Consider the following 21,282-nt stretch of genomic DNA (forward strand, 5'->3'; position numbering starts at 1 on the left):
AATCATAAGATCATTCATTCAGTAAAAGCTTCCAGTAAGCCATCTAAAGTCTACCCATGTACTAATACAATGTACAATTCCATTATTTTCAGATGATAAAACATGTAAATCTTTTAAAATAATATTTCTAGGTTTTGGTTTCTAATACATTTTAATGAGCTAATGCCAAACTCTGATCTAAAACAAGACACCTAATAAAATACATAACTACCTGTCCCTACTAATCTATACCATTCTCCTCTTTCCAGACAAATAGATCCTCATATCTAAGAGAAACAAAGTTATTTACCTTTTCATTAATGACTTCTTTGAAAGCATATGGAAATATACAGTCCTTTGGTTTAGAAACAACTGTAAGAAGGAAACAAAAAGATTCCAATATCCATCTTAGTCCAAATTCAGGTAATATACATGTCTCCAAATGAAAACCACATTAAATATAAGTCAAATTTCCCCTAATTCCTATAATTAAGAAGGTCAAGCTGGGTTCCCGTGGCTCATGCCTGTAATCCTAGCTACTCAGAAAGCTGAGATCTGAGGATCTTGGTTCAAAGCCAACCCCGGCAGGAAAATCCATGAGAGTTTTATCTCCAATTAACCACCAGAAAACCAAAAGTGGTGCTGTGGCTCAAATGATAGAGCACTCGCCTTGAGCTGAAGAGCTGGGGGACAGTGCCCAGGCCCAGAGTTCAAGCCCCACGACAAAAAATAAAAATAAAAATAAAAAAATAAAAGGTCAAGTAGGGCCGGATATAGTTCAGTGGTAAAGTGCTTGCCTCACAAGTGCAAAATCCTGGGATCAATCCCCAGTGACAAAAAAGAAAAGACAAAAAAAAGTTTAAAAAAAAAAAAAAAAAGGTCAAGTAATTCCATTCGTCACTTTGTTGAACCTTAAAGGAACAGCTAGAACCCTATGTCTACACAACTATTAAAACGGCTTTAAAAACATTTGTTATCCACTGGAATTAGAATGGCAGATTATAATCATCTTCCCCCATAGAAATTCAAACACTATTACAAGCTTACTCAGTATAAAATGAGGAATTCAGTTCCATTTTTACAAAGTTGGAAAAAATTAAAGATGATCAAAGCTTCATTTACTATACCAAAAGTTTTTTGCCTCACATAATTGCTGTTTACACATTAATACATACACTGAGGAAGTAAATAAATGCATATTAAAGGCACTATGACTGCTCATCCAGCTATTATCATTTTTCCATGTGTTTCAACTATTTAAGGAGTAATTATACCTCACACAGTCCTCTGGTGTGTTTCCTAGTAGCATTTTCTTAACACCCAAAAAAAGAGACAAGAGAAGCTGCCCAAGTTAAGATCTGATTCTGGACTGGAAAAGATCCCAGGAAACATAATACATCAGTAGTGTTATTCCCTCTCTTCTCGTTAAGAAATGTATTTAACTGACCAAGCTCTCACATGAAATACATCAGAATTCTCCTGAGAAAATGAATCAAAATACAAATGCAGATTTTCACCCACTGCATTTTATGCATAGCACAACTCAACTCCGATTTGATATTACCGATTTGATAACTCCTCACAAATAGGTAAACATTTATTTTTGGCATCTTGCCTCATCACACACACACACAAAAAAAAAAACCTTTGGCCAATAAAGCTTAGTTTCCACAGCTGAAAACAACCTTCTTTAACAATATGCACTAACTACTCTTGAAAACAATTTTTGAGAAACAAGTTACTGATCCAACAGCTGGAGAAAAAAAATAAAAAATTCAAATCAAGCTATTAGTAAACCATCTCTTAAAAAAATACATACCACAGAAGTGTGATTGAAAGGGCGGCTGTGGGGGTGCTTTGTCTAATTCAAAATGGTGATGGACCAAAGCTGCTATAGCAATAATCTGCAAAGGAAGAAGGGGGGGAAAAAATCACCAGACACCTATTACATTCTGCATTCTCACGAAAACCACCAAGAATATAAAAAAAATTTAAGTCCATATGAATACTTCTAACTTTACCATGAAAATATTTAAATAAGTTTAAAAATACAGAGAAGCAGAGCAAATAAAATTGACTCCCACAAATCCATCACCCACTTCCAACTACCATCTCATCTATAGCCCTACCTACTTCCTGCTTCCTCCCAGATCATTTTGAAGCAAAACCCAGACATACGTATCATTTTACCTGAAACTATTTCACCATGAATATATGAAACAGGGCTTTCCAATCTCAGCACTATTGACATTTTGGACAAATAATTCTGCTATGGGGACTGTCTAGGGCACTACAGGATGTTTAGCAGCATCTTAGACTATATCCACTAGATGCCAGTAGTACCATCCCCACCTATTCACCCAATCCCTGAGTCATGGCAATCAAAATGTCTTCAGTAAGTTTTAATATGGTCCTTATTTACTGATACAAGATGATCCAGACTTACCTTAGATATTTTTCTGTTCTCTGCTCTTCTCCATAGAGCCCTATTTCCTTTACTAGGAAATGATATGTGGAAACCTCACTCTGGACCCTAGGAATGGATGCTGCTTTTAACTAAACACTAATTAAACCTTTCACAAACAATTTATTAACTCTAGTCATCTACTGTATAAACTATTATTTATAAGATCAAGGCCTGGGAGCCAGAAGCCAGCAGCTCACATCTATAATCCCAGTTACTTAAGAGAGGGGAGATTAGAATAACCACAGGGCAAGACCAGCACAGGCTAAGAGTTCTCATGGACACAGTGGCACATGTCTGCCATCCCAGATATAGCAGGAAGCATAAATAGGAGAACTGCCTAAAGGAAAAAACAAGACACTATCTCAAATAAAACTAGACAGCAAAAAAAAAAAAAAAAAAAAGCCTGGCACTATGGATCAAGTGATAGCTTGAAATCCTGAGTTCAAACCTCAGCACTCCCCCGCCCCCGGCAAAAAAAAAAAAAAAAAACCAAGGGCTAGGGATGTAGCTAAGTGATAAGGTCTTAAATTCAATACATAAATGTTTTTAAAAAGTGAAAAGGAGGAATGTTGGGGGTGAGGGAGGGAAGGGATAGTTGGACAACAAGAAAAAAGGAAAGGGGTAACAATAATTGACAAGAAATGTACTCATTGCCTTACTCATGTAACTATAACCCCTCTGTACAGCATCTTAACAATAAAATAAAATTTTAAAAAATAAATAGAAAATAAAAAGTGAAAAGATTGACAAATGCTCTTTAAAAAGACCACGATCTGCCGGGCGCTGGTGGCTCACGCCTGTAATCCTAGCTACTCAGGAGGCTGAGATCTGAGGATCGCAGTTCAAAGCCAGCCCGGGCAGGAGAGACTGTGAGACTCCTATCTCCAATAAACCACCAGAAAACCGGAAGTGGCGCTGTAGCTCAAGTGGTAGAGCGCTCGCCTTGAGCTGAAGAGCTGAGGGACAGTGCCCAGGCCCAGAGTTCAAGCCCCACGACCGACAAAAAAAAAAAAAAAAAAAAAAAAAAGACCACGATCAGTGACAAAAAGAACTTAGAAGCAAACATACAGAAGTTCTCATTAACCACAGTGAGCCAAACATAAGCATAAAAAATTGGCAAATTGAACCCAAGCACTGGTGGCTCATGCCTATCATCCAAGGAAGCTGAGATCTGAGGATCTTTATTCAAAGACAGTCCAGGCAGAAAAGGTCAAGAGAGTCTTATCTCCAATTTAAAAAGTCAAAAGTGGAGCTGTTGCTCAAGTAGTAGAGCACTAGCCTTGAACAAAGTAGTTCAAGGACAGCAGCCAGGCTGGCACAAAAAAATTTAAAAAACAGTAAAAATTAGGATTACCTCTGGGCACCAGTGGCTCACACCTAAATCCTAGCTACTTAGGAAGCTGAGACCTGGAGGATTATGAAGCCAGTCTGGGCAAATAAATCTGAGAGACTGGAGGCATGGTGGCTTAAGTGGTAGATTATAAACTGTAAGCTAAAAAGCCAAGTAAGAGTGAAGCTAAGCAATGGCAATAAGTCACCAAGTTGAAGCTCCAGCACTGGCACACTAGCAAAAAAATAAACAGGGTTTGAGTAGCTCAAGTGGTAGAGAGCCATTCTAACAAGCCCAAGGCCCTAAGTGCAAACAGAATGAAAAGGAAGGAAGGAAAGAAGGAAGGGGAAGAGAGAGAGGGAGGGAGGGAGAGGTAGACAGGGGAGGGGAATGTGCATGCTTTGAGAAGTACATGAAGACAGAGTTAAAATGATACAATGCCCAAGACCAGCTTTAAAATACTTCAAGACAAATGAAGGGGAAGGGAGATAAATCTCACAAAATCTTTTTTTTTTTTTTTTTTTTTTGCCGGTCATGGGGCCTGATCTCTGGGCCTGGGCGCTGTCCCTCAGCTCTTCAGCTCAAGGCTAGCACTCTACCACTTGAGCCACAGCACCACTTCTGGCTTTTTCTGCTTATGTGGTGCTGAGGAATCGAACCCAGGGCCTCATGCATGCAAGGCAAGCACTCTTCCACTGAACCACCTTCCCAGCCCAAATCTCACAAAATCTTGATAGCAGATGAACATGTATGATAAGCATAGGAAGTTTACTATATTATTTTCTGTGTCCACTTTAAAAACAAAAATATATTTTAAAAATATGTACGTAATTAATTTCAACAATTTGAAATTGCAATACAAGACAAATTAAATTCATTCTCCAAAATAGTTTGATAGTGAATCAGTATTCTTTCCCCTCCAAAACCAACATTGTCTTGAAGACTAGCTATACAAGTTCAGACCAGTATTGTACATAAGGCATACATACAAAATCTGTACAGTTTCTTTACCTCATTTTGATGGTTCTTTACATTCTGCATTGTCTTCATGCTAAAAGACATCACTACAAGCGGAGGAGGACCAGCATCCTTAATTACATTCACCAAGTCTGGTTTCAAAGCCATTGCTTCAAATTTACACCAACTGATTGGCTGATTCAAAAGCTCTGAAAAATAGATGCAACACATCAATAGATACTTACTGAAAAAGTACTATAATTATGACATCTGTGATTAACTGAGATAGTCTTCTAATAAGAATGACATAACATCTAACTAAACATAAGATTCTTCTGTAGGAGGTGGGGGAGGGAAGGGATAGTGGGACAACAACAAGGGAAGGGGTAACAATGGTTGACAAGAAATGTAGTCATTGCCTTACTCATGTAACTGTAACCCCTCTGTACAGCATCTTTACAATAAAATAAAATAAAAAATTTTAAAGAAAGATTCATAAATCCTCTCTTCTAATGACATAACATCTAACTAAATATAAGACAAATGTAGTGGGTGGTATGCCAATCTGTATGTGTGTTTGATTTCTTAGGAGAAAAAAAAAGGTCCATAGCTTTTATAAAATATTCCAAAGAAAAGACCTAATATAGGCTTTTAAAAAATCAAAATAATGGCAGGGCACTGAATGGCTCACACATATAATACTAGCTACTCAGGAGGCTGAAATCTATTTTTCTTTGCTAGTCCTGAGCCTTGAACTCAGGGCCTGGGCACTGTCCGAGCTCTTTTGCTCAAGTCTAGCACTCTACCACTTGAGCCACAGTGCCACCTCCGGCTTTTTCTGTGCATATGGTGCTAAGGAATCAAACCCAGGGCTTCATGCATGCTAGGCAAGCACTCTACCACTAAGCCACATTCCCAGCCAAGGCTGAGATCTAGAGGACTGCAATTCAAAGAAATATCTGTGAAACACCAAAATAATCAGTAAAAAAAAAAAAAAAAAAAAAAAAACAGGCTAGAGATGTGGCTCAAGTGGTAGAACAGCAGCTGAGCAAGCAAGCTGAATCTAGCACAAGGCGCTGAGTTCAAACTTCAGTACCATAAAAAATAAACAATTATTTGGAGGAATCATAACAAATTTTAACTTCCCTTTAAGAAACCACATCATCTACCAGCAATCTACTTAGCATTTATCCTTACGTGGATTTTTTACTTCAAGCCAACAGGGTCCTTTGATCTTTCTGTTCATCAAGAACAGTTCCAAGCTGGATGTGTTAGTTCCAAATACATGAGAAAACGTTTCTCCTTTCAAATCCTGAGGAAGCTGCGGCATTTCCGCCTAAAAAAGGAAAAACAAAAAGCTCTTTTGTTTAAAACTATTACTTCACATTTTTCAGTCTATATTCGAAATAAACAAAAGGCTCTCTATGAAGTAGAAGAAACCCCTTTGATATATATGAAATGTAATTTGCCACAAATGAAATCCAAAACAATTCACAGTAGGAAACAAAAACAATTCACAATGACAAAATAATGCATCTTGATGATACCCATTAGAAGAAAAATAGGACAAGAAGCTCCCCCAAAAAACAGAATTTCTGTCCAGAGCCATGCATGCCTCACTGATAAAGAATAGCCAAGTAAGTAGCACTCCATTAGAAGAATGGAAAGCAATAGAGTGAGACTCATTGACAATGCTTCCATGTACTTTCATCACCACTGTCAAAAACATTTCTTAAAAGTTTCTCTTTTCCAACATCATGGGATCCAAACACTAGAACAGAGGTAAAAAGAGGTTAAAGTCCAGTTAATTAACACCCCACTGCAATGACCTTTCCTGCCACAGGAGCAAGAGGAGCGCTATTGCGATGCTACTGACACTCCTCTCTCACCTTTCAACTGCTCACAAGAGACACTTCAACAGACTAATGATGTCCAACTCCATCATGTAGCATTTATTCCACTTGACAAATTGTTGTGCTGTTCCAATTCATTTAAAGATACATACTTAAAAACAGAAAGAAGCAGTATAACCTGAAGTCTTTGTACTTAAATTAATTTTACCCATTTCAATTATTCATTTCTGTAAGTCTACCTCAATGAACTGTGGGCTTAAGGAGCCTTAAATACTTCTCATTGAAAGCCAGATGAAAGTTCAAAAACAGAAAAATGCTGAAAAGCCAACACCCAGTAATTTTTTTTTTAGTTTAACTTACCGAGTATCTAACTTCTAAGTAGTCAGACTTTTCTGGAACATCAGGTATTTCAAAAGCATAATTCTTTTCCACTGTCTGGGTAAGCAGATATTTTAAAACTCATTAGGAAAAAAATGCTTCAAACATTAAACTGGTCAATAAAACATGCAAATACATGTTCCTGTATTTAATATGCACATATCGAGTATCCTTACAGAACACAAAGGTAAGTAAAACCAGAAAGACATCCTTTCCTCTTTCAACTTCTACAAAAATACTTAGTGACAAAATGCTAAAAGAACTTCTCCTAAATGATTTTAGGAGAAGTTACAATTTTACTGTATTAGATTTGTTACTAGTTCATATTAAGGAATTTCATTTGCTAAAAAAGAAATGTAATTATAGCTCATATGACTGAGTATTGGCTATGCATCAAGGGTCTTTAATCACTTATTATGAATTAATCCAATAAATTCTTAATTTCAACAACTTATAAGCCCTATTTCTCAACACAAAGAAATTTCTCAGCTTTGGGCACTTGTCCAGTCACATACCAGTAACCAGCAAGGTAAGATTTAAAGTGCAAGTAATTGGGCCCCAGTACCTATGATCTTTACCACTAAACCACATCATCTGGCTTTGTTTGTGGTTCATTTGTTTGCATTACTGGGGATCAGACACAGTGCTTTGTACACTGCTATTGGAATTTTAAAGATGTGGCTTGCCATAACTAAAATGCTCAAATAACTAAGATTGTATCTTTAGCAACTGAATTTTCCCTTTATGGTAATCACTATTAACAACCAGCATTCTGAGTGGGCTTTCAACCCCTGCAATTATGGCCAAAGACATTAAAATCAAGATAATATATTATATATAATCACATGAATAAAAGATATCCATTCTATCAGAAATAGCATCATATTCCAGATTTCCTCAAGGTAAAAAGTTACTTAACCTTCTACTCCAAATACACTGACAGGAACTAATATAAACAAAATAAGAATCGTTTCTTCTCCACTTCAGACTAACAGTAAATATATTAGAAACACTAAAAGCAATTAATTTGCTTTGAATTATCTTCCTTTCAAATCCATGGCCATTACTTCATAAGCATTTTAAAAATAAGTAAAACTTAATTTTACAAATATAACATAGTGTTATTACATTCAAACATCTGAGATTTCCATTCCAGGAATTATAGCTATGCTGAAAGCATTTTGCATAAAGTAGACATGTAATAACTATTTGCAATTCAGGAAAGAAAAACAAAGGGTGAGAAAAAAATTCTTCCTCAAATACAAACCTTGGACTTGAACTTCATAATCTTGTATTTTGCTGCTATACTCTCATCAAATTCATCATAAATATCCTTCATTGTAACTGGAGCTCCTGTTTCTTTCCCTGTATTTAGATCGATTCTCTGTTCACCCATGGAGAGGAGAATGAAGGAGAAAAAGTGTTCATAAGATCTTCTCAGCTACCAGAAACCCAGATCTAAATCAATGTTCATCCTCACCCATTTAAACACTTAATAGCATCTCACAGATGAATTCAAAGACACAGAGCTAAAAAAAATAAAAAAAAAAAAAATGTACTAAACTCAACATCCTAGTGTTCCCAATGCATCATAAAGACAAATCAGAGGTAAAAGCAATCAATCCTATAAAATGGGAAATTATAAATCCTGTCCAAGAAGTTCTACAGTTCAATTCAGATTGGGAGAAACATAGAGCTAGGACTGAGAGGATTGGAGATGTTAAAACTCCTAATAAAAAGGGTAGAAGCTGCCAAACGCTAGCGGCTCACACCTGTAACCTTAGCTACTCAGGAGGCTGAGATCTGAGGATTATGGTTCAAAGCCAGCCCAGGCAGAAAATTCCCTGTGAGACTCTTATCTCTAATTAACTACCAGAAAACAGGAAAGTGGAGCTGTGGCTCAAAGTGGCAGAGCGCTAGCCTTGAGCAAAAAGAATTCAGGGACAGTACCCATGCCCTGAGATAAGAATCTCATGGCCTTTTCTAGAAAGGAAGCAAATGGAACTGTTCTTGTTAAATGGCCATGGAAAAAATGTCACTGCTGAGGGCTGGGAAGGTGGCTTAGTGGTAGAGTGCTTGCCTTGCATGCAAGAGGCCATAGGTTTAATTCCTCAGCACCACATAAAGCAGAAAAAGCTGAAGTGGCACTATGGCACAAGTGGTAGAGTAGTAGCCTTTAGCTTAAGAGCTCAGGAACAGCGCCCAGGCCCAGAGTTCAGGCTCCATGACCAACAACAACAACAAAAAAAAGAATGTCATTGCTGAGTATGTAGTAGAAGCATGAACACTGAGACAAATGCATCTCCAGCCTCATAATTAAGTAAATGAGTAAGAGAAAAGATAGTATTATATATTAAAACTCAGACATTTTTACTAACTTGAAAAAACTCAATTCCACTTCATTTTTCTACTTTTCCCAACCTCTAATGAAATTGTTGACAATTAGTGGTCAGACAAAAGAATCAGGGTTATAGAAAATTCATACCCTGTTGAATGACAGAGTTGGCAAAGTTGGCAGAGTTGGCAGAATACAGAATGTATGTCATATACAATCACTGAGAACTAAAAGCTTATCGCTAACATTTACCATTTCACGGGGAAGGAAGTACAACGTTCGCTCAATGTTTTTCACCATGATACAACAGCTCACATGGGTCTTGACTGAATCAACCCAAACTTTGCCAAACAGAAATACCACACCTAAAAAAATAAGGAAAAACCATGGGAAATGAAACATTTCAATTATATGCAATGAAAAAGGTCAAAATAAATGCACAACTGAATGTTTCCACATTATCTATGCCTTCATGGTTACTCATTTGAACAGAAAATATATATCTGCTATCCATCCACTCCCTAAGTCAGATAAGTCCATTACTCAGTACTTAACACCATTCACACTACCAGAATTGTATATACAATGTAACCATTGGAAAAAGGAAACAGAATAATTCTAATTTAGCATAAACACTATCTCTATGACTAGGATTACCCAGATTAAGAGAAACAAACCAGCAAAGTATTCTCCAACAAATTTTCTATTTAAAGCATCTTATGAGAATTTACAAATCTGAGAATTCACAATTTTTTTCTTAGTATTTGAAATTACTGATAAAAACTAATATTCATGTATCAGGCTAAGAATGGAACATCAGTAATTTTCTGTATGCAAACCTATATTTAGAAAAACAATTTATCTCATCTTATTGCATGTAATAGTAAATACTCCTAATAGGGTTATACTATAATCTATTTTACCCTTGCTTATCTCATAAGCTACTTAAAATATCTGGCTAGGCAGAATTAATAATAGTCCTTTCTTTTCTAATTCAGTTTAACAAGGGTTTAATCAGACACCTTCCTTCTGAAATCCCTAAATAATAAATACCACAACATAAAAACTTGCCTGTTCTCAATATCAAGTCATTATTCATGAAAACTGGCCATCAAGAAAGGACTCTAAAGATCTGATCACCTGCCCAAGGGATGGTCACTGTGCAAAATCCTGGGCTCTGTGAATTACACAGCAGTAATCAACATAACCACTCAACTCAGCCACTTATCTGAAACACTGCAAAAATTGTGACACATGCAAAGGTTATTGTGCAGAAAAACAATTACCGCAGTTTCATAAGACAGCTCATCAGTGTTTCCTTTTGTCACTCATCCTGGTACAAATAAGACCATCTACAGGTTCTCATTTCTGCAGATGATTAAAACTCACACAAGAGTTGTGTGATTTTCAGTAAGGAGGGGGAGAAGCAAAGGGGGATAAGGGAGAGGGAAGAAAAGACTGTGGGGATGATTTAAAGAAAAAAAATCACAGTAGTTCAGAAAATTAGAAGTCATCCTCACAACAGCTAAAGATGGAAAAACAAAATTCCATGCAAAGAAAAATAAAGACCCTAATATTGGATTCAAAGATTCAAATAGCTCATTTTACAGTCAAACTAATATCACACTTCATGCAACACATTTGACACTGTTTATGCCTCATTTGCCACAAAAAGATCATGGTAAACAAAGATTACATTCCCCCCAAAGTTACTAGCTGAAACCAGGTGCAGTAGGATTATTCAACCTTGAAAAAGTCGTAATGAAGACAGGATATCTTCCCATATGCAAAGAGTAAGATTCTTTTCATAATTATGCCACATTCAGCAACAACTGACTGACTTAGAATCTGTAAGAAAGTGAGAAACAATAACAGGGTCTTTGGGAGTACTTCGTTTTTATTAGCTGCATTGATTTCTCCAAAGCTCAGTGATCATTACCAACTATCACGATGAAACTGTTCAACCCTCTGAGATTAAAGAACTTTGTAAGCTATTTATTTAACCCATTGGCATCAAAAACAGAAGACAGAGAAAGATGTACCACTGCTTAGGTTACAACTTGAGAAGTACTCCAGACAGAAAAGTAGACTGAGGGTGAGAAGCTCAGACTTTTACCACTAAAGGGTCAAATACTTCACTCCCTGGAGCCTCCTTTTCCTCATAAGTAGATGAACTATATAGGTTTTTTGTTTGGTTGGTTTTTGGTTTTCTTTCTTTTTTTGCTGGACCTGGAGCTTGAACTTTGGGTCTAGGTGCTATCTCTCTGTTTGTGCTCAAGGCTGGTGCTCTACCAATATAGCCACAGCTCCATTTCCAGCATTTTGGTGGTTAATTGGGGATAAGAGTCTCATGCACTTTCCTGCCCAAGTTGACTTCCAACTGAGATCCTCAGATCTCAACCTCCTGAGTAGCTACAATTACAGCATAGGTCACTGATGCCTGGCTATGAACTAATTTCTGAGGCCTTCTCCAGCACTAAAAACTTCATTTTACTATAGCATTCAGATGACAGACCTATAACAAATTACTAACTCAATTGTAAAACAAAAAAAAAATACTGGGCAGAGTGGAACAAACTTAGAGTACCAGCTACCTGGGAGCCCAATACAGCGAAGTGGATTGAGCCCCAAGAGTTCAAGGCCAGCCTAGAAAACATAGTGAAAACCTCATTTCAAAAAAAATTAATTGCCAAATACTTCCTAGGGCTGGCTGTGAAGCTCAGCAGCAGAGCACAGCTAAGCATTGACAAGGCCCTGAGTCCAATCACTAGCACCACCAAAGCAAAAAAGGCCTACCCAATGACAATGGTCAATATCAGGAATTCAACTATATATTATAAATTGGTTGATCTCAAAATACAGCTGTCCAGCCAAGCACCAGTGGCTCATGCCTATAATCCTACTCAGGAGGCTGATATCTGAGGATCAAGGTTCAAAGCCAGCCCAGGCAGAAAAGTCCATGAGATTATTTATCTTTTTTTTTTTCTTTTTTTTTTTTTTTTTGTCGGTTGTGGGCCTGAATTCTGGGCCTGGGCGCTGTCCCTCAGCTCTTCAGCTCAAGGTTAGCCCTCTACCACTTAAGCCACAGCGCCACTTCCGGCTTTTTCTGTTTATGTGGTGCTAAAGAATCGAACCCAGGGCCTCATGCATGCAAGGCAAGCACTGTACCACTGAGCCACCTTCCCAGCCCTCCATGAGATTATTTATCTCCAGTTAACCACTAAAAGACCCCAAGTGGAGCTGTGGCCCAAGTGGTAGAGCAAGCAGTAGCCTTCAGGAAAAAAAAAAAAAAAAAGCCAAGGGACAGCACCTAGGTCCTGAATTCAAGCCCCAGTACTAGTACAAAAAAAAGTGTAATAAGATATTCAATTTAGTCACAGACAGACCCAGAATCAACCATGAGAAAAATCTGTTCAATTCAAGGACAATCTTTTGTGATAAATTATCCTACTTCAAAATAGAATGAACCACTTCGGGCATCACAGGGGCATTCTAGGCACTTCCTGTGTCAATTCTATCTTCCCCTACAAGGAGATGACAGCAAGATCCCTCATTGGTAAGTCACCCCTATGAATTCTTAAACTTAATGCACTTCTGTTCTGTTGACTGGTCATTTTCTCCAACTGTCTTCTAGCTTTTTTTTTTTTTTAAGGGGTGGGGGTCCGGTCCTGGGGCCTGAACTCTGGGCCTGGGCACTGTCCTTCAGCTCTTCAGCTCAAGGCTTAGCGCTGTACCACTTGAGCCACAGAGCACTTCCGGCTTTTTTCTTATGTGGTGCTGAGGAATCGAACCCAAGGCCTCAGGCATGCAAGGCAAGTGCTCTACCACTGAGCCACCTTCCCAGTCCCTCTCTTCTAGCTTTTGATATTTATGTATATAACATTGAACCTGATCATAACTTTGGGATTATTTGGGGAAACAAGGTGAGGGAAAGGGAAAGAGAAATGGAGAGTGAACAATATCAAAATACAATACATTTATGTATGAAGATGGCATAAGGAATCTCATTGAAAGCCATTAGACAATAGGGGGAAGAGGTGGGGAAAGAGCAATAGAAGGGATTATTCTGATTGAAATATATACATGTGTAAAATACAATGGTAAAATCCCGCTGTACAATACATACTAAAAAAATTACAGGAGAGTAAAAGGCTTTTGGGGGAAGCAGACACCAATGGAAGAAGAAAGGGTGAATGAAGGTGAATGAAGAAGGTGAAAACCTTATAGGCATGTATAAAAATAGAAAAATGGCACGGTGCCATTGGCTCATGCCTATAATCCTAGCTACTCAGGAGGCTGAGATCTGAGGATCTCAGTTCAAAGCCAGCCCAGGTAGGAAAGTCCGTGAGACTCTTATGTCCAAAAAAATCACATGCCATTAGTGCTACAGTGGCTCAAGTGGCAGAGTACTAGCCTTGAGCAAAAAGGAGCCCAAGGATAGCACTCGGGCCCAGATTTCAAGCCCCATGACTGACAAAGAAAAAAATTTTTAAATGAAAAATGCTGAAACTGTTTTAAGTAAGGGGAAGGGGACAAAGGAGAGTGATAAAGGGATGAGAATGTTAGGATACATCATATACATGTATGGAAATGTCACAATGAAAACCCCTCCCTCTTGTATAACTACTGTATGCTAATAACAAGTCTTTAAAAATACATGTTAAATGTCTCAACTTCTCTCCTTCTCCTCAGCCTCCAGGGTATCTCTTCCCTGGACTGACTGATCTCCAGGGCCTCCACAATTGCATCCTATCTCACCCATCTACATGTACATACAATTCACACAAAGCCTATTCTTCACACAAATCAGAGGGTTCCTGTTAACATGAAAACAATTATGAGACTACCACCCACCTGCACTACAAGTAAAGTCTTTTAACACTTAACCATTGTTCTTTTTCATTCTATTTGATTATCTTTAAGTAGCTGTACAAAGTAGTTACCATTCTACAAATTGGTTTATGAATATAATACATCTTGATCAATGTTACCCTTACATATTCTCCCCTCAATCTCTCCCCTCAATCTTAATTTCATAGGATATGCTGTGAATACTTTGACTGCATCCCCACTCCCCATATTCTCTCTTCATTCATCTACCCTCCTCTTGACATCCTCCTCTTGATTTCTCCCACCTTTTAAGTACCATTTCCTGGGATTCATTTTGTTGAACTGTGAGTCAGTTTTTGTAGAGAATTACAATGTCTGAATTCTCCCCTGAAAATGCCATGCTTCAGTTAATAAAATTGTGTATATTAATGCTGGAAGCTGCTGGTTCATGCTTGTAATCCTAGCTATTCAGGAGGCTGAGACCTGAGGATCGTGGTTCAAAGGCAACCAGGGTAGGAAACTGCACCTCCAATGAACCACCAGAAAACCAGAAGTGGCGCTGTGGCTCCAAGAAACAACACTACCCCTGAGCAAAAGAGCTCAGGGATAGTATCCAAGCTCTGAGTTCAAGCCCCAAGACAGACCAAAAAAAAAAACAAAAACAAACAACTGAGTACACTTGCATACAATCCCATGTGTTATACATCTGTAAATTAGTTCTAGCTTCCACATATAAGAGAAACCATCCTCCAACTAATATCCTTTATAGCATTTACCAATTTATTTAGTACTAATTTCCTGCCACCCATGTCCATGCCAACAGAATGTAAGTTCCATTTACATAGGGAATTTATCCAGTTTGCACATTCCCTCGGTCCCTGATTCCACTTAAAGTGCATTCCTATAACTTCAGGTACATCTAGGGTATACTACAAACATATCCCAAAACCACATATTTGGAATAAGAATCTTTTTTTTTGGTCAGTCATGGGGCCTGAACTCTGGGCCTGGGCGCTGTCCCTCAGCTCTTCAGCTCAAGGCTATTACTCTACGACTTGAGCCACAGCACCACTTCCAGCTTTTTCTGCTCACGTGGTGCTGAGGAATCGAACCCAGAGCCTCATGTACACAAGGCAAGCATTCTACCACTGAGCCACCTTCCCAGCCCCTGGAATCTTTAAGGATTATTCACCCCACAGTTCTCTATCAGGGTGACTGAGGGTGACTAAGACATGTTACAATGAATAAATACTGCTCTACTATGATGCAAGTGATTAAGGCCAGAACCTGTGCCAATTACATACAGTAAAATATTTCTAAGAAAAGGTACTTTGGGGCTGAGAATGTGGCTTAGTGGTAGAGTGTGCACCTCGCATGTATGAAGCCCTGGGTTCAATTCCCCAGTACCATATAAACAGAAAAGGCCAGAAGTGGTGCTGTGGCTCAATTGGTAGAGTACTAGCCTTGAGCAAAAGCTCAGGGACAGTACTCAAGTCCTGAGTTCAAGCCTGGGGACTGGCAAAAAAAAGTGCTACCCCATAATCAGGGCCTATGTCTACCTAGCGTAGATTACCTGGTTGACTGTACTGATCTTCATAAGCATCCAGCCAATAAAACTGAAATACTTCATCTTCATCTGCCCCTTTCACCAATGGGAGGTGACTGGAATCCACTTGGACTTCCTGAGCTGAGAAACTGCTGTCATCTTCTAGATCAATGTCCCAACAAGAAACATCTGGGAGAAAATTTCCTCTGCAGAAATCATATTTTCAAAAATCAAAATCCATCAGGATAATTGGAGTGCTACGTGCCAGTAAAGTCATAAAATGCTCTTACAAGCAAGATGTGGTCCCTTTCCTAGGATCTGACTCATGTTTCACCCCATCTGTGGGTTCACTCTCTTGGTCCGAAGTCTTGGCAGCCACAGGCTCCATGTCCACCTTCTGAGTATCCATGGGCTCAGCAAAGTCATCATCTTCAAACTCCATTGCACCTGACGCCTCCTCTTCTGGATGTTCTGAGTGCACCTGATCTCCTATAGGCAGCATCATACATTCCTGTCACATGCTGGTGCAATACGGCACAAAAGAACTTAACAGTGAAATTGCAGACTAGCCCTTTTCCTACATTGTTAACTTTTACTGTTATGAATTTAAATCCGTCACATTTAGCTTTGGCATCACAGTATTTTCAAAATCACCTCCACTTCCCCTATCATGGAGCCTCTGTTTGTGACAGCAACTGTTCAACACCTATGAACTTCTGCCTGACGTCAGACTTACCAGCAACCTCAGCATGTTTAAAAGGAACTGGAGTTAATGATAGCTCCTTCCTGGGGGCAGGAAAAGCAGTTTTCCCTGACGGAAATACCTGTAAACATTTTTAAATGTTTAGTCAGTTAGACCTACATACTAAAAATACGCAACTGTCCTACCCTGACCAGAGATAATGACAGTTCCCATTTATAGAAAGATTTCATGTATTATTAACACAACAGCTTCAATTATTTTACTGTTACCTAGGTTTATAAAAAAAATACTTGTTTCCAGGAAGAAAATTATTGCATTTAGCACAGTTGTAATACCTATAATAAATACATACTAGTTACTACAAAATTTGCTGTGAAAAAAAGCAGGCACATGCTATTTCTGAAATACATGAAAGTATATATTGAATAGTAGTCCTAATTTAAAATAAAAATCAAAAACAAATCCTAAAGCATGTCCTTCACATAAACAATAAAATAAATGTAATCCAATACCATAAATCAAGACTAAAGCTATCTCTACACACTTTACCTTAGGGGTAAGCACAGAGAAAGGATTCAGAGAAGCTCCAGTGGATCTTTTCTTCTTTGATATTATTACGGGTGGGAGAGTTATTTGAGATGTCTGAAAGTGTAAGACAGACATTGACTGTCACACTTGGTTTACCACATAACAGATAAAGTACATTACTTCACCCACTGAAGCCCAGTAAGTAAAGCATTTTCCTTCCCTCCCTGCCACAGCGCGCACCCACGCGCACGCGCGCGCGCGCGCGCACACACACACACACACACACACACACACACACACACACACACACACACACACACACACACACACACACACACACACACACACACACACACACACACACACACACACACACACACACACACACACACACACACACACACACACACACACAGCCCCGGCCCAGGATCTATGTTCGTGCACTGTGGTTACTATAGCAACAATAGTACAGAAATCATTAGAAAACCAGAATAGATATTGAATCCACCCCTCACCAATTTTTTCTTTTTAAAATTTAACATACTTTCACTTACTCTCCCATTATAGTACATTTTTAAATTATTAAGAAAGAACTGTATAGCATTGGCATTATTCATTTTAATCAACAATTGCTTAGAAATAAGGACATCCCTAAATAAGAGCTTAGCCTTTATGAGAAATGGCAAATGTTTGAATCTGTGGTACAGCTAAGCCTGTTCCAATCCTACCACAGATAGCTCACTGACTTCCTTCACTCCCACTTAGAATTTAGGATGAGGATCCCATGTCTGAATGTACAGATCATCAGGCATCAATCTATTTAGGGAACATACACTATAGCAACTGAACACACGCAATGAACATATACAGTAGCAACTCCTAGGTGTATTCTTACTACTTCCAGCATACACCCACACCACCCTACCTACATAACCACACAGTTGTAACAGCTGGAAACCACTCATCTGAAATGGTGAGAAGAAACTAATTTAGCCGGGCGCTGGTGGCTCACGCCTGTAATCCTAGCTACTCAGGAGGCTGAGATCTGAGGATCACGGTTCAAAGCCAGCCCGGGCAGGAAAGACTGTGAGACTCCTATCTCCAATAAACCACTAGAAAAACCGGAAGTGGCACTGTAGCTCAAGTGGTAGAGTGCTCACCTTGAGCTGAAGAGCTGAAGGACAGCGCCCAGGCCCAGAGTTCAAGCCCCACGACCGACAAAAAAAAAAAAAAAAAAAAAAAAAGAAGAAGAAGAAGAAACTAATTTAAAGGCTTTGTTTTTGTTTTTAAATTTGTGTGGTTTTTGTGATGGCATTACTCTGTGTTTTTTTCCTTTGTGCCAGTACTGGGGCTTGAACTCAGTGATCAAGGCAATTTCCTTTAGCTTTCCCGCTCAAGGCTGGTGCTCTATATTTGAGTCACACTTGCACTTTCAGCTTTTTGCCGCATACCTCTAGATAAGAGCCTCACAGATCTGTCTACCTAGGATGGGTCCAAACAATGATCCTCAGCTCATAGCCTCCTACATAGTTAGGATTACAGACTTGAAGCACCAGCACCCCTCTTGTCCTTGCATTTTTTTATATTCTAGCAATAGGTTGTTTGTGTATTTACTGAATTGTTTCTTCAGCCTATGCTCCCTGCATATTGTAGAACACCTACGCTTTCACTTACCTCAGTGCTCAGATCCTGTAGAATGTCACCTAGCAAATCATCTTTTGCCAAGTCCACTGCTTTCTGAAGATTATAAAGGAAAAAAATGAGAAAACACTCGACTTCAATTTTTTCACCCACACAATATGCCCAAGAAAGGGAGACCCTAACTAGTCAGTCCTTGCCTTCCCATTTCCCACTGAATACTTCCACCTACAATTCACAGATTTTAACAACACCTGTCTGTATCCAACTTGTCATGTATAACTCCTATCTTTTATTTCCATCTTCATTCTCTGGTCTGACTTCTTGCTAAGTCACTGAAATTAAACATTTCCCAATTCAGCTTTTCTGTTCAATTTTCTTCTCTCTCTCCCAAGTTCTAACCACTGAGGTGCTTAAATTTAACTTAGTAAGTGAAATTGGGAAAATGTTACTCAAACACATATTGAGCACCCATTATCTACAAATGTTAAATTCACTGCATGAAAGAAAAGATTCAATACAAAGAAAACCGTGAAACTCACATCTGCAGTTTTCTTTCCAGCACTAGCAATAAACATTGACTTGATACTGTTTGGTTTTGTCACCACGGGTTTCTTTACATTTCTCTTGTCTTTGTTGTGTGCTCTGCCATCTTTTCCTATTGGAATATAAATTACTTAGAAACATAAAGCAGCCAAAAATCAAAATGGAAAACTAAAATCCTGGTTTAACCCATTCCCTGAATATGAGACTTTGAGAAAAAAATATTAACAATGCAAAATATGAAAATAAGTAATTTCTAAACAAGGAACAAAAAGAAAAATCTTTAAGCTGGGCGCTGGTGGCTCATGCCTGTAATCCTAGCTACTCAGGAGGCTGAGATCTGAGGATCGCGGTTCAAAGCCAGCCCGGGCAGGAAAGACCGTGAGACTCCTATCTCCAATAAACCACCAGAAAACCAGAAGTGGCACTGTAGCTCAAGTGGTAGAGCGCTCGCCTTGAGCTGAAGACTGAGGGACAGCACCCAGGCCCAGAGTTCAAGCCCCGCGACCGACAAAAAAAAAAAAAAAAAGAAATCTTTGTAAGAGTTATGTCTCCAGTCTTTGTTCAATCAGGTTTTGTCGGTCGTAGGGCTTGAACTCTGGGCCTGGGCACTGTCCCTCAGCTCTTCAGCTCAAGGCGAGCGCTCTACCACTTGAGCTACAGCGCCACTTCCGGTTTTCTGGTGGTTTATTGGAGATAGGAGTCTCACGGTCTCTCCTGCCCGGGCTGGCTTTGAACCACGATCCTCAGATCTCAGCCTCCTGAGTAGCTAGGATTACAGGCGTGAGCCACCAGCGCCCGGCTAAAAGAAAAATCTTTAAAATGAACCGAATAGTTAGGATTACAGGCATAAGCCACTAACACCTGGCTACAACTACTTTATTTTTTAATTTCCTTTATAATCTAGATGTGATAAACATTTTTTTTTTGGGGGGGGGGGTCCGGTCGTGGGGCCTGAACTCTGGGCGCTGTCCCTCAGCTCTTCAGCTCAAGGCTAGCACTCTACCACTTGAGCCACAGCGCCACTTCCAGCCTTTTCTGCTTATGTGATGCTGAGGAATCAAACCCAGAGCCTCGCGCATGCAATGCCACTTCCACTGAACCACCTTCCCAGCACCAGAGTCTCACAGACTTTATCGCTCAGGCTGGCTTCAAACTGCAATCCTCAGATCTCAGCCTCCTGAGTAGCTAGGATTGCAGGCATGAGCCACCAATGCCCAGACTTTATTTTTTCTTTTTTCAAATTATCTTTAAGTAGTTATACAAAGAGTTGCCTTTTAACAAAGCAGTTTATAAAACAAGGATTTTTCATTTTCAAGGAGAGTAACACAGAATTGAACATGTACAAGAATCCAGTGGTGGGGCTGGGACGGTGGCTCAGTGGTAGAGCACTTGCCTTGCATGCCTGAGGCCCTGGGTTCGATTCCTCAGCCCCACATAAGCAAAAAGAAAAAAGCTGGAAGTGGCGCTGTGGCTGAAGTGGTACAGCGCTAGCCTTGAGCTGAAGAGCTGAGGGACAGCACCCAGGCCCAGAGTTCAGGCCCCACGAACGGACCCAAAAAGCTACTACACAAATATATAGCATAATAATAAATTTAGTGGGCTAGGAATGTGGGGCTTAGTGGTGCTTGCCTAGCATGCATGAACCCTTCAGTTCGATTCCTCAGTACCACATAAACAGAAAAAGCTAGAAGTGGGGCTGTGGCTCTAGTGATAGAGTGGTAGCCTATAGCAAAGGAATCTCAGGGACAGTGCCCAGGCCCTGAGTTCAAGCTCCAGGACTGGCAAATAATAATAATAATAATAATACATGTAGCAATGAGTATCCATCCTCTAGATCTGAATTATTATCCACTCAAAGGAACTGGAACTCATTAGAAAGCTGATCCCAGGTTTAGGACAAGAGTACAAAGTAAACCTCATACATCTTCTGGCCCTAAAAATTAGGAAATGCTAGAAAAATTTGGGGATCCTATCAAAAGGATGCAGGAACTAGCTCAAGGTGAATCCCACTGGCCAAATATGGAATTATTTAAACATCAGAAGGAAAACTACGTAGGCACCAGTGGCTCATGCCTATAATCCTAGCTACTCAAGAGGCTGAGATCTGAGGATCCCAGTTCTGGAAAGTCCATGAGACTCATCTACAATTAACTGCTAAAAACCTGGAACTGGCAATGTGGCTCAAATAGTAG

General features: G+C 39.3%; 1 protein-coding gene across 4 annotated transcripts in view; it reads right to left on the minus strand.

The window, feature by feature from the left end:
• Pola1 (DNA polymerase alpha 1, catalytic subunit) overlaps positions 1-21,282 on the minus strand; it is a 308,468-nt gene that overhangs the window by 270,290 nt on the left and 16,896 nt on the right. For all 4 annotated transcript variants that reach the window (XM_070040692.1, XM_070040689.1, XM_070040688.1 and 1 more), the window contains exons 5-17: positions 19,087-19,202; positions 18,581-18,643; positions 16,928-17,020; positions 16,412-16,499; positions 15,966-16,164; positions 15,703-15,881; positions 9,552-9,664; positions 8,232-8,348; positions 6,947-7,021; positions 5,931-6,069; positions 4,788-4,942; positions 1,799-1,883; positions 290-351 (exon numbers count right to left, since the gene is read on the minus strand). In XM_070040692.1, coding sequence (XP_069896793.1) covers positions 290-351; positions 1,799-1,883; positions 4,788-4,942; positions 5,931-6,069; positions 6,947-7,021; positions 8,232-8,348; positions 9,552-9,664; positions 15,703-15,881; positions 15,966-16,164; positions 16,412-16,499; positions 16,928-17,020; positions 18,581-18,643; positions 19,087-19,202 — 1,484 coding nt within the window. The remainder of the gene's footprint in view (positions 1-289; positions 352-1,798; positions 1,884-4,787; positions 4,943-5,930; positions 6,070-6,946; positions 7,022-8,231; positions 8,349-9,551; positions 9,665-15,702; positions 15,882-15,965; positions 16,165-16,411; positions 16,500-16,927; positions 17,021-18,580; positions 18,644-19,086; positions 19,203-21,282) is intronic.

This window comes from Dipodomys merriami, unplaced genomic scaffold, assembly GCF_024711535.1.
Source record: "Dipodomys merriami isolate MVZ:Mamm:240054 unplaced genomic scaffold, mDipMer1.0.p SCAF_3, whole genome shotgun sequence".
NCBI classification, from domain to species: Eukaryota; Metazoa; Chordata; class Mammalia; order Rodentia; family Heteromyidae; genus Dipodomys; species Dipodomys merriami.